General features: G+C 25.8%; 5 protein-coding genes across 13 annotated transcripts in view; 2 read left to right on the top strand and 3 right to left on the bottom strand.

Annotated features, from left to right (window-relative positions):
* Nucleotides 1-30: 30 nt before the first annotated feature.
* LOC129610918 (proteasome subunit beta type-6) lies at nucleotides 31-1,123 on the bottom strand. The gene is made up of 4 exons (XM_055523736.1): nucleotides 950-1,123; nucleotides 693-892; nucleotides 269-543; nucleotides 31-211 (listed from the first exon to the last, which is right to left on the bottom strand). The coding sequence occupies exons 1-4, from the start codon at nucleotides 992-994 to the stop codon at nucleotides 69-71; spliced, it is 663 nt and encodes a 220-aa protein (XP_055379711.1). The 5' UTR covers nucleotides 995-1,123; the 3' UTR covers nucleotides 31-68.
* Nucleotides 1,124-1,979: 856 nt separating this feature from the next.
* LOC129611149 (exosome complex component RRP42) lies at nucleotides 1,980-3,346 on the top strand. The gene is made up of 4 exons (XM_055524117.1): nucleotides 1,980-2,125; nucleotides 2,200-2,396; nucleotides 2,471-2,636; nucleotides 2,708-3,346. Exons 1-4 carry the CDS (start codon nucleotides 2,069-2,071, stop codon nucleotides 3,179-3,181), a joined length of 894 nt encoding a protein of 297 aa, XP_055380092.1. The 5' UTR covers nucleotides 1,980-2,068; the 3' UTR covers nucleotides 3,182-3,346.
* A 2,633-nt stretch (nucleotides 3,347-5,979) lies between these two features.
* LOC129611142 (ER membrane protein complex subunit 7 homolog) lies at nucleotides 5,980-7,163 on the bottom strand. The gene is made up of 3 exons (XM_055524107.1): nucleotides 6,754-7,163; nucleotides 6,411-6,686; nucleotides 5,980-6,354 (listed from the first exon to the last, which is right to left on the bottom strand). Exons 1-3 carry the CDS (start codon nucleotides 7,051-7,053, stop codon nucleotides 6,232-6,234), a joined length of 699 nt encoding a protein of 232 aa, XP_055380082.1. The 5' UTR covers nucleotides 7,054-7,163; the 3' UTR covers nucleotides 5,980-6,231.
* A 1,188-nt stretch (nucleotides 7,164-8,351) lies between these two features.
* LOC129611232 (putative fatty acyl-CoA reductase CG8306) lies at nucleotides 8,352-11,908 on the top strand. 2 transcript variants are annotated; one of them, XM_055524255.1, is made up of 2 exons: nucleotides 8,352-8,626; nucleotides 8,692-11,908. In XM_055524255.1, exon 2 carries the CDS (start codon nucleotides 8,903-8,905, stop codon nucleotides 10,457-10,459), a length of 1,557 nt encoding a protein of 518 aa, XP_055380230.1. In that variant the 5' UTR covers nucleotides 8,352-8,626; nucleotides 8,692-8,902; the 3' UTR covers nucleotides 10,460-11,908. The 2 variants fall into 2 exon arrangements, with proteins under 2 accessions (XP_055380230.1, XP_055380231.1); XM_055524256.1 differs by having other exon boundaries at nucleotides 8,408-8,461; nucleotides 8,521-11,908.
* A 148-nt stretch (nucleotides 11,909-12,056) lies between these two features.
* Nucleotides 12,057-14,922, bottom strand: part of LOC129611234 (nematocyst expressed protein 4) — a 100,967-nt gene continuing 98,101 nt past the window's right edge. For 7 of the 8 annotated variants that reach the window (XM_055524264.1, XM_055524261.1, XM_055524262.1 and 4 more), the window contains 3 exons: nucleotides 13,924-14,101; nucleotides 13,742-13,792; nucleotides 12,057-13,584 (listed from right to left, as the gene is read on the bottom strand). In XM_055524264.1, coding sequence (XP_055380239.1) covers nucleotides 13,443-13,584; nucleotides 13,742-13,792; nucleotides 13,924-14,101 — 371 coding nt within the window. In that variant the 3' untranslated portion in view covers nucleotides 12,057-13,442. The remainder of the gene's footprint in view (nucleotides 13,585-13,741; nucleotides 13,793-13,923; nucleotides 14,102-14,922) is intronic. The other variant, XM_055524265.1, reaches the window with a different exon arrangement.

Below are 14,922 nucleotides of genomic sequence, written 5' to 3'. Positions count from 1 at the left end.
AAGGAGAAAATTTTCTAAATGAAACAAAACTTTTTAGTTAGATTCCCATATAAAATTTTTATTTTACTTTAAAATTCATGTTGAAACACTTCTTGAGACAAACCACTTTTTGTTGCGTAAAATATTTTTCTTTCAATACCATCTTTAGTTATGATTCCAATCCTACAGACACCACCAGAGCTACCGTCATGATACATTGCATGATGAACGGCTGAAATATGTGAAAATTTGATAGTTATCTAATTTTGGAACATTAATTTTCACTTACATTTTTTAACAAATTCTACGCAGTCGTCTTTTGCCATTCCGGGCTTATAGAATTCTCTAGTAAATCCATAAATATAACTGCTACCAGAACCTCCAATTGTTATGGGTTGACGCAATAACATCCCACCTAATGGTATGGAATAAACTTGTCCACCTAGTTTTTTGTCCCACCCTGCAACAATTATCCCAGCAACTAAGGAATCACGATAATTGAAACAAAAGTTTCGGAATTCTGATGCTGCATCAGTTACTAATGCTTCTTCTCCAGTAACATTCCTGTTATACGTAAAACAGAAACAATTTTGGAATTAAATCAATTTTTTTAATTGCATCGAAACTTAATTTTTACAAAATCTCGCAAATATTGCGAGAATTTTCTTAGTTTTACATATTAATATTTAAAAGAAAATATGCTTTAAACTTACTCATGATAATTCAAAGAGTACGCCACTATATCAGCTATAGCTTGTGTGTCTGCTGCAGAACCACTTCTACAGCAATAGATCTTATCAGTTATTTTTGTTAATTTGTCTGTAACTCGATTTGCAACGTATGTCCCAGTACTTGTACGTGAATCAGCACCAATGACCACACCGCCATCAAACTCAACTGCCATAATGGTAGTCTAAAAGTTTTTCGATTGATAAAAAACTAAATATAAAAGATACTTTCAAATACATACACCGGTGCTTTCAGGAGCATTCATCCAATCATTTCCAAAAACCATTTTCTCGCACTCTTTGAACACCAAATTTTTATTTTAAAAGAAATCAGTTTAAATGAACTTAATAAGAATTAATTCCAAGCTTATTTTTATGTTTTACTCGGCAAATGAATGACAAGCAATTTTCTTATAAAATTTTATAATCAAAACATCACATTCTCATGTCATTATTTTCCAGGGTTAGAAAAATTGATTACTACTGTCGATTTTGACAGCCGCCCTAGTGGTGATTTATCAAAATTTAAACATTATGATTGTTCTTTTCATTTTTCTTATGGTTTTTTATGGTTCAATGAAATATCTCGACCTAAATATCAATTTTTGTCTTTAAAAATTTCCCAGAAGATGAAGCTTGTTAAAAAACATTTGTTACTGTTAAATTTAAAAAGGGGAGAAAAATAAGATCACAATGTAGTAGTTTTTATAAATAAAAGCAGCTATATTTTAATGCATTTTATACCTAAAATAGTAAAAAAACAAAACTTTTATAGTCAGTAGAGAAACATGTATTTTAAAAATAGAGTAAAAGAAGAAAAACTGAGGTACAGCTGAGAAATATCAATAAGATTATACTAGATCAATAGTAAACATTAAATAATGCTTGACTTTGATAAGCATGTATGCATGTTTGCTGATCTAATTTTTTTCTACTTTATTTCTGTACGGCGTTTTTAATTTTTCCAAATTATGAAAAAATCGAGATTCAACCAAAAAAATTTATTTTAAACAGATGTGCATGCATAAAATATGTTTTAGAGTTTTTAAACAATTTCAATGCAAAATTTTATGATCGTGAGAATAAGCTAGTTTGATTCGTGTGAGAAGAATACCAGTGTAAAAACCACGTATGTAGTAGTAGAAGAGCATTAAATATCAACCTTGCTATATCGATTCATAAAAATCGATAATTCTAATTATTGCATTTGATGGATAAAAAGTACTAAGAAAACGTGTTTGTTTTGATAAAGTCAAACTACTGTCACCGTAAGCGAAAAGTAAAAGTGATATAAACAAATAAAATTTGAAAATACGTTCTTACTGATTTAAGTAATTCTTAAAAGAAATTGTAAAATAATTATGGCTAATGTAGTACTAAGCGAAGCAGAAAAAGCATTTATTCTTCATGGAGTAGAGGTTTGCAAAATGTTTTTAAATTTATTATGAATTTTGTGTTATGATTTTAAATTTTTTATCATTGATGGCAATAGGACGAATTAAGACTTGATGGTAGATCGTGCAAGGATTATCGACCTATGGAACTAGAAACTGATATTGTAAGTCATGCAAGTGGATCAGCACGTCTGCGTTTAGCAAACACCGATGTGTTAGCAGCAGTGAAAACCGAAATAGATACACCTAATTCAGAAACCCCAAACTGTGGGAAAATAGAGTTTTTTGTTGACTGGTAAATATAACCGTACATAATGCATTGGAATTGTTTTCGAATCGTTAGAATAATTTTAAACATTCTATTGTTAGCTCAGCTAATGCCACACCTGCTTTTGAAGGTCGCGGCGGTGAAGAACTTGCAGTTGAGCTTGCTGATACATTAGCTAAAGCTTATGAATCTACTTCGGCTTTTGATTTAACTACCTTATGTATATTGACCGGTCAGCAATGTTGGAAACTTTATGTTGATGTTTTGGTAAATTTTTATTATTTTTATATTGCCTACTTTATCTATAAGATCAAAATCAAGAGCTCAAAAAATATTAGATTTTAGAATGTGGTGGAAATTTGTTTGATGCAGTATCCCTAGCAGTTAAGTCTGCTTTATACAATACAAAAATTCCAAAAGTTACAGCCGCTTTAATGGATGGAGGTTCATGTGATCTAAAATTGTCTGATGATCCGTATGATTGCACAAGGATAAATACAGAACACATACCAATTTTCGTAACTATTTGCAAAATAGGAGATGCTTGTGTTATTGATCCATCAGCTGAGGAAACAGAATGTAGTTCAGTTAGCGTTGTAATTTCAGTATCACAAAGGGATGGAAAAAGTTTTATAACATGTACACATATGGTCGGTATTGGTTCTTTGCATCCAGAAACATTGTTAAAATGTATTGAGATGGGAATAAGTGTTTCAAAATGTTTAGATAAAACTTTGATGAAAACATTGAAAATGGAAGAAAATAGGGCAGAGCTAAATGGAAAAAGAGAAATAGCAGGTTTTCTTAAGTAATTAATATTTTTGTCGATAAAGAAGCTTTATTTGCAAAGTATTAATAAATTACATACTTTGTAAGGAAAATTCGAATAAATTTTATTTCATAGATCGGCTAAATAAAGCCCTATGTTTAAAACCTTATTGTGTGTATTTTGGTTAATCCTAATTCTAAAAATCAAACTTAGTTTTTTACAAAAACTACGAGAATGTAATACTTCAAAACACATTGATTTCCTCGCATTTAGATTTTCAACATTAAAATTTTTTATCAAACTACCAATAAAATTTCATTTCAAAAATGATTTAGATTGAATATATGTACATATAAATTATATTTTCTTAATTAATTTCATTTTCCTATTTCAAAATTAAATAAAATAGTTTTTTAAAACAAAAATGAAGAACGGAACAAATAACTATAATAAGGTAATCCAAAAGTTTATCAGACATAAGAATATTCCATGGTATAAAGAATTATCGAAACAACAAATAGCCAGTGCAAATGAATTACTAAATAATTTGCGTGATGATTTGCAAGAAGGTACAACCCATCGAACAAAATTGAATCTTCAGCATCTTGGTATATCCCCTTTACCTAAAAAATTTCAAATAAATTTAGCAATGCAGTTTAGTCAAGGAAATGATCTGGCATTTTTATGGTTTTTGGCGGAATTGATTTATTGTAGTAGGGAAAGTCTAATGAATCTCAATCACAAAATTACTGTAAACCAACAAATTTTAATGTCTGTAATCGTTCATTTAGATATATGTCCAACGTTACGGGAACTGGACAAACTTTTACCAAAACCAACTAAGAAAATGAAAGTAATAGAGACAGAAAAATCTTTAGTAAAACAGAAAATCTTTTACACATCACCTTATTTGGAACCTTTATCAATTCCAATTTCTTTCAAAGCATCTCGACTTAAAGTAAAAGAATTTAAACCTAATTTTTATCCATATGACAAATATAGGGACCCAAACTTCATGAATCAAAATGAAGTAAATAGGTGGTATACAGATTTAGAGAAAATTAATATCGTAGTTAACAGGTGTGATAGAATTTTAAAAACAATGGAAGGAAATGTTAGTGAAGACACTACTCCCAGATTTTTATGTACTCAATTCCATGATATTGATGTGCTAAAACAATCTATTAAAAATTATTTAAAGGCATCGATTCAAAATAGATGCGAAAAGTTTTCCTACGTTAAGGATGATAAGCAACTTAATGAATTCATACAACAGATTAAAAATGATCTGAGGTGTATTGAAAAAAAATTTAACAAGTTATGTGATAAATTTGAAACTCGAATAAAATTACCGAAAGTAGTAAATGAGTTATTACAACGAACAATAACTGATACTAAAGATACAAAATTGTGTCGTGAAATCTTATTATGTGGAATGGATCAGTGTATAGAATTTACAAAGAGAAATCAAAATTGCAAATGTAAATTAGCTGGTAAATTAAGTGAAATTGGCATGAATTTAGATGCGCGTCTTTCCGATCATAAAAAACCAAAATTGAGCGAAAGTTCGAATAAATTTGAATTTATTAAAACAACCGTCGAAAATGCTTTGACAATTGAAAACTACAATGGAAAAGGTGAAACAATTTTTGATTTCAACAACAAAATAAATAAGAAATGTGATGGAAATACAAATGAGAGCAATCCCCACACAAACTTAAGTAAAATCAAAGGATCCAAGATTAATATGAAAATTGATCCAAATAATAACGAATTAATGAATAAACTTTTAATAGCTGGAATAGAAGAAATGAAAAAAAATCCAAAATATGTGATGGTACAATTATCAGAAGTTTATAAATTACCAGTACTTCAACTATGGATAAGAACGAGATTTGGGTACACAATAACAGAAAAACAAAAAAAAGATGCATTGAAAGTTACTAAGCGCATCTTAAATCAAATGAGTATAAATAAAATAAAAATACCATTTCCTAAAGCTAGTTCAATATGTTACTCTAAACGTTTTTCATACTTATACAAAACAGCTACCAAGAAAAAAGCAGATCTGTTAATGTCTGCATACTTAAATCAATTAAAACTTAGACTATTAGAAGATACACGAATATACTGGTATTGTATGGAAAGTGCGCACTGCAATTCTGATCAATTAAGAGATGTATTTTATTCATATTTACCAGCTAAACCTCAGGATATTTTTCCATTTAGACCATGGGGTTATAATGAATTCACTGATATGAAAACTGAACATGAGAAGCGAAAATATTTTAATAAATAATATTTTTTTGTACTTGAAAATAACAAAAATACTTATAGTTTCTTATGCATGTAATTATGTGCATATGTACATAAAAAATTTAATACGACAAATTATAAATTACAAAGTGCATTTAAAACAATTTATTTTAGTAACTATTTTTGTAAATAAATTCTTGTAATTGCTTCAATGAATTTCATTTTTGACTTACTAGTTCACGTAATTTATAAGCCATAATGATAATGAGACTCCTGTGGGTGAAAATAGCAAAGACTAAACATAAGCTGCATAAGTTTAATTTTTTTTTTCATATTTTGATAGAAAAAATTATTCAGCACGAGTTCGACACATTTTCAAATAAAGTGTATTTTTACTTTTTTCTGAATGATTGAAATTTACATTTCAGTATTTTAACTTAAAATAATATGCAAAGTTATTTTGACAAGTTTGATTTTCTAATAATTGTTTAATAAACAGATTAATAGTTCCCTATACTTTCTGTAATAAAAAATAGATTGCAAATGGAATAAATTTAAACTGGAAATTAACACATCACATTCATATTTTTTATTGTAAAACAATAAGGAAAAATGTATAACAATTATTGATTGTTTTATTTTTTTTTACATACATATTTCGATTTATCAAGAAAATAATAACAAATGTTTTATTTAAATAATTTTCATCAAACAATACATATTAGTTTTCACATATACCTAATGTTTTTGATAAGTAATGTAATTATTTTAGCTAAAAGGATTGACTTAAAATTCGAATTTATTAATTTTTCCCTAAATCATAAATAATAATCATTATTAATTCCTTTTCTTCGATTGTTTTGCGGAAACAGAAGCCTTTTTATCTTTTTCCTGTTTTGGAGGAGCACCCGTAAAGAAAGATGTCAACATTTCGCTTATTTCTGGCATATCATTAGTCATCTAAAATTTTTTGTAGAATTAGTTTATTTAAGGTTCCTACCTAACCAAAAACTTACCTTTCGAAAATTTATATTTTCCATTTCTTTCTTGGTTTCTGGATCACTCATCATTTTGGGAAGAATTAACATTAGGAATAATGGAAGAATCATCATAAGAACCATTGGACTGAATAGAAAATCTGTGATCTTCCATTGTTCACGTTGTTGAAAATATCTGAACCTCGTTAGAGCTTTAAGCTTCAAAGGATATGGAATTTGAATAACTTGTGCAGGTTGTATGTAATTTACTCTTCTGGCTCTAAATTTTCCTTTCGGGTTGATTTCCACTCGAACCTAGCAAATACATATTATTTTATCGTCGCCTATATTGTACATATATTATTGATATGTTATTACTTACTGGTTCATAAAAATAATCTGGATTGTGAATTTCTAAAACGTAACTTCCAGAAGGAACACCACTTATAACAAAAGTGCCATCGTCTCTAAGGAAACCTTTGTATTCCCCACTATTTATAGATATTGATGTGTTTTGTTGCCAGTATGAATCGGCCGTGTATAATTCTGGAGGATAAACTCTTCCTTCAATTACATATCGGCTGGTATTCTCCTCAAACTCATCTGATTGATTTGATATTTGGTCGCAGTGCACACATTGGAATATAAAGCTAAATGCAAGTACACTAATGAAAAATTTCATTTTAAATTTTGTACTCAGATTTGTTACGGTTACTTATATATATTTATTTAGAAAAACTTGTGAGCAACCAACTAAATTTTTTACGTTTCGCGACAGTTGTTTTAATGGATTAAGATTTGACATTAATGGCATTGATATCGAAATTCCAAATCACAATTAATCGAAAACAATCGATTCTTGCAAAAGTGCTAGTCAAACTTTTATTTTGATTAAAATTTGTTTGACAAAGTTATCAAGAAAACATGAGATCTAACAAAATTTTGACTATGATAGATTGGATACCTTTTTATAGGCTATTGTAAATATAAATTGATTTATTCAAAATCAAAATGTTCTATAACCTTATAACCTTTTCGATACATATGTTAAAAAATCATTTTAATTTAATAGAAACAGAGGAGAAAAGTTAAAGCAACCGGATGCCTATTAGACTATCGGACTAGATCCGAATATTGTACACATAACGAGGGGTTGATATTAATACAAGAATATATTGCAATAAATAATATTAATTATATTATAATATTATAACATAATTATTAAAACATAATTAATACTCCAAGTAATTCCAGTGTCAAGCAACATGTCAATAGGTGCAATAAAATATCACATAATCGCAGGTAAGAAGTCACCAAGTCAGAAGGTTTATAGTGGATAAAACATGTGATTGGTGGAATTATATAAGATGGAGTTAGTGATAACAAAAAAAAAATAACTAATACATAAAAGGAAAATAAATGACCGACCATTAAAATAATGACCATCAAGAGAATAAGTAAATGTTCTCAACATGAAACTTGAATAACTGGATTTCATTTAAAATAACAAAATTACTGTATTTATTATACCTTCTTCTTATCAACGTCCTTAATAAACGTCTTATTCGAAAACACAATTTATTACATATGCACTTAACCATAAAAACTACCTAAAAGTCATAGATTTACCTTTCATTATTATTGACTGAAAGTAAATCATCCAATAAATATAAGGAAATTAAATTCATTTGCTCACATGAGTTTTCCTCTTCCAAATGCTAAACATGTTAATTTACATGTTGCTCAAGCTTTTACAAAAAAAAAGATAAATTTATTTTTGAGAATCATGGTATTTTAAATTTTTCGATTTACGATATTAAAGCTTCGTTTTGACATAAGAATAATTCTGAAAGCTTTTCTAAAATATACAAACCAGTAAAATTTTTAATGTCAACAACTTGTTTTGTTATTTAACTGATCATGACTAGAAATTTACTAAATTTACATACCAGTTATAAGTAGAGATGTCACTTTATCTGAATTTATCTGAATTTAATTTCAATGTGCAATGTATCAGTTATCTTCTATACCTTTTATTGCTCATTCTTGAAACAAAAACTACTTTGCTGGCAGGAGATATAAGCGGTCTAGTTTGGGATAAAATGAGTTATGAATTTATTTTTATAAAATTAATTCAAAACTATTTTAGGAAACAAATATGGAAAAAATAAAAAAAAATGTTATCTGACTGTATCTAACTGGATACAAAGGTTTGGAAGTGTCACCTCTAATTGTGACGTCAAAAACTGGATTTGGTATATGCCTTTACTTGTAATGTAACTTGGTTTAGATAGACCATGAAGTTTGATCTTTATTTTAGTGCGTCAGCTATTTGTTAAAGAGAAAGTTAGACTTTGGATCCAAAATTGTGTAAATTTTTGTAATTTCGAAATATTTAATACGAATTTAAATTTCAAAATCTTTGAACCTTAATAAATCTGCAATTTGCTGATATTTTACAATTAAAAAATTTGATATATTAAAAACTTTTTAATAAAGATATCTACAAGAGGAAAATTCCATTTTGGAAAATGACTGAAGAACAATCACCGTTATTAGAATTTTATGCTAATAAAAATATTTTTATTACTGGGGCAACTGGTTTCGTAGGAGTATGTTTGATAGAAAAAATACTTCGAGATATTCCAAATATTGGAAAATTGTATGTTTTATTACGACCAAAAAAAGGTAAAACTATTGAGGAACGTTTGGAAGAATTAAAAAAAAATTCAGTTTTCAACACATATTTGGAATCAAACTCAACAGATGTTTTTAAAAAACTCGTACCTATACGTGGAGATGTTGGCTCTGATGATCTTGGAATATCGAGTACTGATATTGAAATTTTGGCAGATAATGTGAATATTGTTTTTCACTCAGCTGCAACATTAGACTTTTTTCAATCATTGAAGGAGACTACTAATATTAATTTATTAGGTACACGAAGAGTTATGAAGTTATGTAAGCAAATGAAAAACTTATTGGCTGTTGTACATGTTTCATCAGCTTATGTAAATTCATTTTTGTTGGAAACCAAAGAAATATTATACCCAAGACCAGATGATCCTGAAAAGATTATTAGTTTAAGTCAGTCATTAAAAGATGAAGCATTAAAGGTATTAGAACCAACTTTTCTAAAAGATCACCCAAATACATACACTTTTACTAAACATTTGGCGGAACATGAAGTAAATGAATGTTCTAAATTATTTCCATGTGCAATTGTAAGACCAAGCATGATAACAGCAGCTTGGAAAGAACCTTGTCCTGGGTGGACAATTTCAAAAAATGGTCCACAAGGATTCTTTATGGGTGCATCAAAAGGTGTTATTCGACGATTACCTTTAGATCCAAAAGTGATTATGGATTACATTCCAGTAGATATAGTTGTTAATCAAATTTTGGTAGCAGGTTATTATGTTTGGCAAGAAAAACAAGCAAATCCTGATAAAGAATTAGAGTTAAAAATATTCCATTTAACTTCAAGTACATACAAACCATTCCGTTTTGAAACATTAACTGATAAAATGAATTCATATATGCACAAATATCCATTAAAATCAGCTGCATGGTATCCACATATAAAATTTGTTAGAAGTTTATTTTTATTTAAAGTAAGTGCCATACTGTTTCACTTTTTACCTGGATATGTTTTGGATTTCATAACAAGATTAATTGGAGGCAGACCAATATTAATAAAACTTCATACAAATGTATGGAATTCACTTAAAACTTTGGAACGTTTCATTTTTACTGAATGGCATTTTGATAATACACAAACTTTGAAGTTGGCAAAAACATTAAAACCATTTGATAAACAACATTTCAATATTGATATTGGTGAATTAAAATGGGAAGAATATTTTCTAAATCTTCATTTGGGAGTACGTCAATATTTAAATAATGAATCACCAAAAAATATGGAAGCTGCAAGAAAGAAAAATAATATTTTACTTGCTTTTCATGTTGCTATACAACTTTTATTTTATTATTTAATTTGGTGCTCATTTGGTTGGATATTTGGAATTTCAAATGCTAAAGCAGCATTATTATTACCAATTTTCTATTATTTATTTAGTCAGTTATAATAATGGAAATATGAAATCAGCTATGATATTGTTTTTTTTTTGTTATTTCTCGAAAAAGAAAGAATTAATATGGGCCCTAATATTAAAATTTGGGAAACAAAATTATAATCTCATTATTTGAATAAAATTTTAATACGTATTGTAAATGGTGATAGAAATTACTGATAATAAATAAATAATTAGTTCTTGATTTATTAATACATAATATAATATCTTTTATGATTTAATAAAAAGTTGTAATTGATCAATAGCCACCAATTCAAATAAGAAAGAAAAGAAAAAGGGAAATAATATTTTAAGCATTTAAAAAACAGGAGATTAAATGTACATGAACATTTTTTATTTTGTATTTATATACATTTTTTAACTATTTTGTTTGTTTTTGTCCTTAACTTAACCTAATTTTCTTTTCATTACATTCAACAATTAGGTAACACAGCATATAAAATACTAAGCTTAAGAATATTGTTTCCTTTTTTTTTCAAATATAAATACATATTAAATTTTATATTATATTGGTTAAATTTTAAAAATTTCGTAATAAATAAGAAAATACATATTTAGTTATTTCAGTATATATATATAGATATATAATATGTAGGTGAAAAAAAAATGTTTATTTTGTAGAGGTTTATCAGGAACAAAAAAAAAAAAAGAAATCATTTTTTATAATTAAACACACAATATAATTTTCTATTTGCATCATACTCAGTTTAATATTTTGTAAATCAATTAGTATTATTTATTTATATATATACAAATATATATTAACATAAATATATACTCTGAACAAAAATTCCGTACCTAATAAGTTTCTTAATCAAAAAAACATTAAAAAACATTGGCATTATAATTTATAACTTAGTTAATAATTAATAATTACATACAAAATAATTTCATGTTAAAAAAATCATTTTTATAAAATTGTACAAAAACTTTAAATTTCTTTTCAATATTAAAGATATAAATTAATAAAAATTGAAATTTTACAAAAAAAAAAAATTTAAGAATTTACTAACTAAAGTATTGAATTCTAATTATTAATTAAATAATTGTTTATTGGCATATTTTGGCTATTTTTTAATTTGGTATTTTTGTTTTACTATTTTGTTTTGTATTTTTTTTTCTTTGAAATCATTTGAAATTAAAATTTACATTTTTTGTTAAATTAAACCAAATGTATGTACTTATTTTTGTTTTAAAACTTCAAATATATGCATTAAAATAAAAAGAAAAAGTCCAAAACCTTTTATTTTGTTTTTAGGTTTAATAAAGGTATGTACAGTATATTGTGCGTTTATTATCGTCCATATTTTTCATTCCAGTACAAATTTATTTTTAATTATTCCAATAAATAAAAAAAAAAATTGTATTTTTTATATTTTTATATTTAACAGTAAAAATTAACATTTTCTCTATTATATTTCTTATTTATAGGAATTTTAATAATTATTTTTTATTTTTATTAAATGACAAATTTCAATTAAATTTAAATTCAATCGAATAATATTTTATAATATATTGTAATAACTTATGTAAAATAAAAAGCAAATATTCTTATATAAATAAGCCGCTGCAAATATTTGAAAATATTTTAATGTTTATGAATTTTATTTATGAATTTTGTTAATGTTGCATTATATGTACTTATATATATTATGTACTTGTAATTTACAAATACGGTAATACCGCTGGTAAATTAATTTAAAATGAGTGAGAGCAGGTTTAGCATATTTCTAAATCGGATTTTGATACTGTGTTAGAAGATTTAGGATCAGTTGTAAGGAACAAATTTATGTAGATACAATGTAAGGATTACACTTAACATTTTTATTTAATTTTTTAATATTATTGATTTATTTAAAATGATTTAAGTTTTCGACATTTTCAAGTGATATTTTTAACAAATTTTAATAAAATTATAATATGCATTATAGTAAAGTATGGGTATTATATGAAAATTATATTGAAATACAAACGCTATTCCATTTATTTGGAAATTAATCTTTTGGCCGTTTTGGATCATAATTTTGCATGAGATTTGTACCAATTAAGACTTTAGTACAAATGCAGTTGATTGTCGTTGTTTTTTTTTGTGTTTAATACAAAATTTTTTTGTTTAAGGTTTAAAAAATTGGTAATAAAAATATACAATATAATTAATTGTCCAAATAGAGTTTTAATTGAAGTAAATTAAAGATAAAACGGAATTTATAATCTTTGTGACTGTTTCAGTGGATGAAAAAACAAGTTTTGCAGCAACATTATATAAGAACAGCTTTTTTTACAATTAATATAAGTACTCACTTAATTTTTTTGTATTTATTAAATTGTATTTATTAAATAATTTATAATATTATAAATTCTATTGTCCCTTAATAAGTTATTGAAAAAAAAAATAATGAAAAATATTTCATTGGAGAGTTTAAAGCTTAAAATTTAAACCACTTTGGTTTTTTAATATATTATTTATTAATATAAATTTTAAATCCATAGTAATTTCAGAAAACAAAAGACTAAAATTTCTTTTTGTAAGAGAATCAATCTCTTATTTAATATTTTTATTTATCTACATTATTATGTATAATATAATGTTTTCTTGTTAAATTTTTATATTGAATGTAAAATGTTTTAAAATTTATTTTTATAAGTTTTTTTTCCATTTTATACATATTTTTTTTACATATCATGTTCATGTATATAAATATATATACTTGTACATATTATAAGTTATACAAAAAATAAAAGGAAGAAATTTCTTTCCTAAGGCAAAAAATTTTAAAACAGTAGTTGTATCTGTGTTTTTTTGTTTCTTAATTTCTTTTTGTTTTCAATTAGATATTCATATTAAATAGTTAATATTGTATAAGAAAATAATAAAATTAAGAAATTGGTAAAATTTGTTCGTTAATCCTATATTATAATTTATTATTAGGTTTTTTTTTCTTTTTGTTTGTAACTAATCCAATTTAATAATTTATTTTTAATTTCCGGTATAATGGGGATTATATGGCGCTTGTTTATTATATGGAGCTGATGCAGGTCCTGTTGTACCTACTACTTGATCATATGATGGTGGTAATACATCTTGTGGATTTTGCGCTGGAGGATATGGAGCTTGATATCTACAAACAAAAAAAAAAAAGATAAATAATAATTTTATGAAAATATAAAAATATAAATTAATTGAATTTAGGCCTTATTAAATGTATAAACTAAAAACATTTTGCAAATATGTCTTGATATTATTAAAATAAAAATGTTGAAATTTTTTAAATTTACCCTACGGGTTGCGCGGGTGGATACGGGGTATTTGTTTGTGGCATTGGCATGCTATAAAAAGAAAAAAAAAATGGAAATTTTTTATTTGAATTATGAAAAGAAAAAGAAATTATAAATTTTTATACAAAAGAAATTACAGAAATTATAAATACTAAATTAAATTAAATTTTATAACAACTTACCCAGTATTGTTTATTGGATACGGGACACCAGTATGTACCGGTGCCGGTTGTGGCATTGGATAGGAAGGTTGACTATATGGTGTATGGGCTGTTTGATAACCTCTTACTGGTTCATCAACTGGATAATTCACACCAGCATTTGGTGGAACATGTGTTGATGATGTGACTACAACTGGCGCTAAAAATAAAAAAACGAAAATATAAAAATTAATTGTATAAATGAATTAATTTTTTGTTTTTAATACGAGTATTAAAAAACATGTAGACGGTTTAATTTTTAATTCTTAAAAAATATTTTGATAATTTATTTATAAAAGAAATGAAAAATTGAACAAGACTTAAATTTATTTCCAATAATTTTTTAATTTGTGCAAGTCATTATTGTAAGTAAGAATTCTTGCGTGTATTTGGGAGTTTGTTTTTTTTCCCTTAAATTTGACTCAAACCACTGACTTCTTTTACTGGTGATTTTATTGAATTATTACTTTTGAAACACTTTGCAATTTTGATTTATCGAAAATGCTTTATATTACCAACTAAGTTAAAACAGAATTTTCGAAAATTCCCTTAAATACACAAATAAAAATTTTGAATTTTATGTTGTCTACAACTTTTATTAGAATAATGTTTAAAATTTATTGTGAAATTCAACAATTTTTATTTTGTATTTGTAATTTTAAGTTTAAATTGCATACATTTTTGTTTTTTATTTTGTGTAGGACTTAACGGATTCTTCACTTGCTATAATAGGCAAAAGAAAGATTTCTAACTCTAAAAATAGCTAGCTGTTTAATTTATCTATAAATTTAACTTGGGCACGAAAAGTATACCTTCTTAGTCTTTTCATATTTTTTAAATCTGCAAGTTAGCTGTTTGCTTCAGAAATATTGTTAAAAAAATAAATTATTAAAATTTAACGGGCCCTATTCAAAACTAAAAATGATCAATTTAATAAAAATGTATTTTCACTTATTTAATTTACAAACATCTATTAATAAT

This window comes from Condylostylus longicornis, unplaced genomic scaffold (genome assembly GCF_029603195.1).
Source record: "Condylostylus longicornis isolate FDR11 unplaced genomic scaffold, ASM2960319v2 ptg000048l, whole genome shotgun sequence".
In the NCBI taxonomy this organism is placed as follows: Eukaryota; Metazoa; Arthropoda; class Insecta; order Diptera; family Dolichopodidae; genus Condylostylus; species Condylostylus longicornis.
The sequence above is the reverse complement of the archived record's forward strand: the minus strand, read 5'-3'. Positions and strand labels throughout refer to the sequence as shown.

Coding starts and splice junctions, on each gene's coding strand:
- LOC129611232 (XM_055524255.1), top strand. CDS start 8,903: ATGACTGAAGAACAATCACCGTTATTAGAATTTTATGCTAATAAAAAT.
- LOC129611149 (XM_055524117.1), top strand. CDS start 2,069: ATGGCTAATGTAGTACTAAGCGAAGCAGAAAAAGCATTTATTCTTCAT. Junction 2,126..2,199: donor TTATTCTTCATGGAGTAGAG/GTTTGCAAAATG, acceptor TGATGGCAATAG/GACGAATTAAGACTTGATGG. Junction 2,637..2,707: donor AACTTTATGTTGATGTTTTG/GTAAATTTTTAT, acceptor AAAAAATATTAG/ATTTTAGAATGTGGTGGAAA.
- LOC129611142 (XM_055524107.1), bottom strand. CDS start 7,053: ATGAAATTTTTCATTAGTGTACTTGCATTTAGCTTTATATTCCAATGT. Junction 6,687..6,753: donor CAGATTATTTTTATGAACCA/GTAAGTAATAAC, acceptor TGTATTTGCTAG/GTTCGAGTGGAAATCAACCC. Junction 6,355..6,410: donor AAAATATAAATTTTCGAAAG/GTAAGTTTTTGG, acceptor AAAAAATTTTAG/ATGACTAATGATATGCCAGA.
- LOC129610918 (XM_055523736.1), bottom strand. CDS start 994: ATGGTTTTTGGAAATGATTGGATGAATGCTCCTGAAAGCACCGGT. Junction 893..949: donor ATGCTCCTGAAAGCACCGGT/GTATGTATTTGA, acceptor AAAAACTTTTAG/ACTACCATTATGGCAGTTGA. Junction 544..692: donor TACTCTTTGAATTATCATGA/GTAAGTTTAAAG, acceptor TACGTATAACAG/GAATGTTACTGGAGAAGAAG.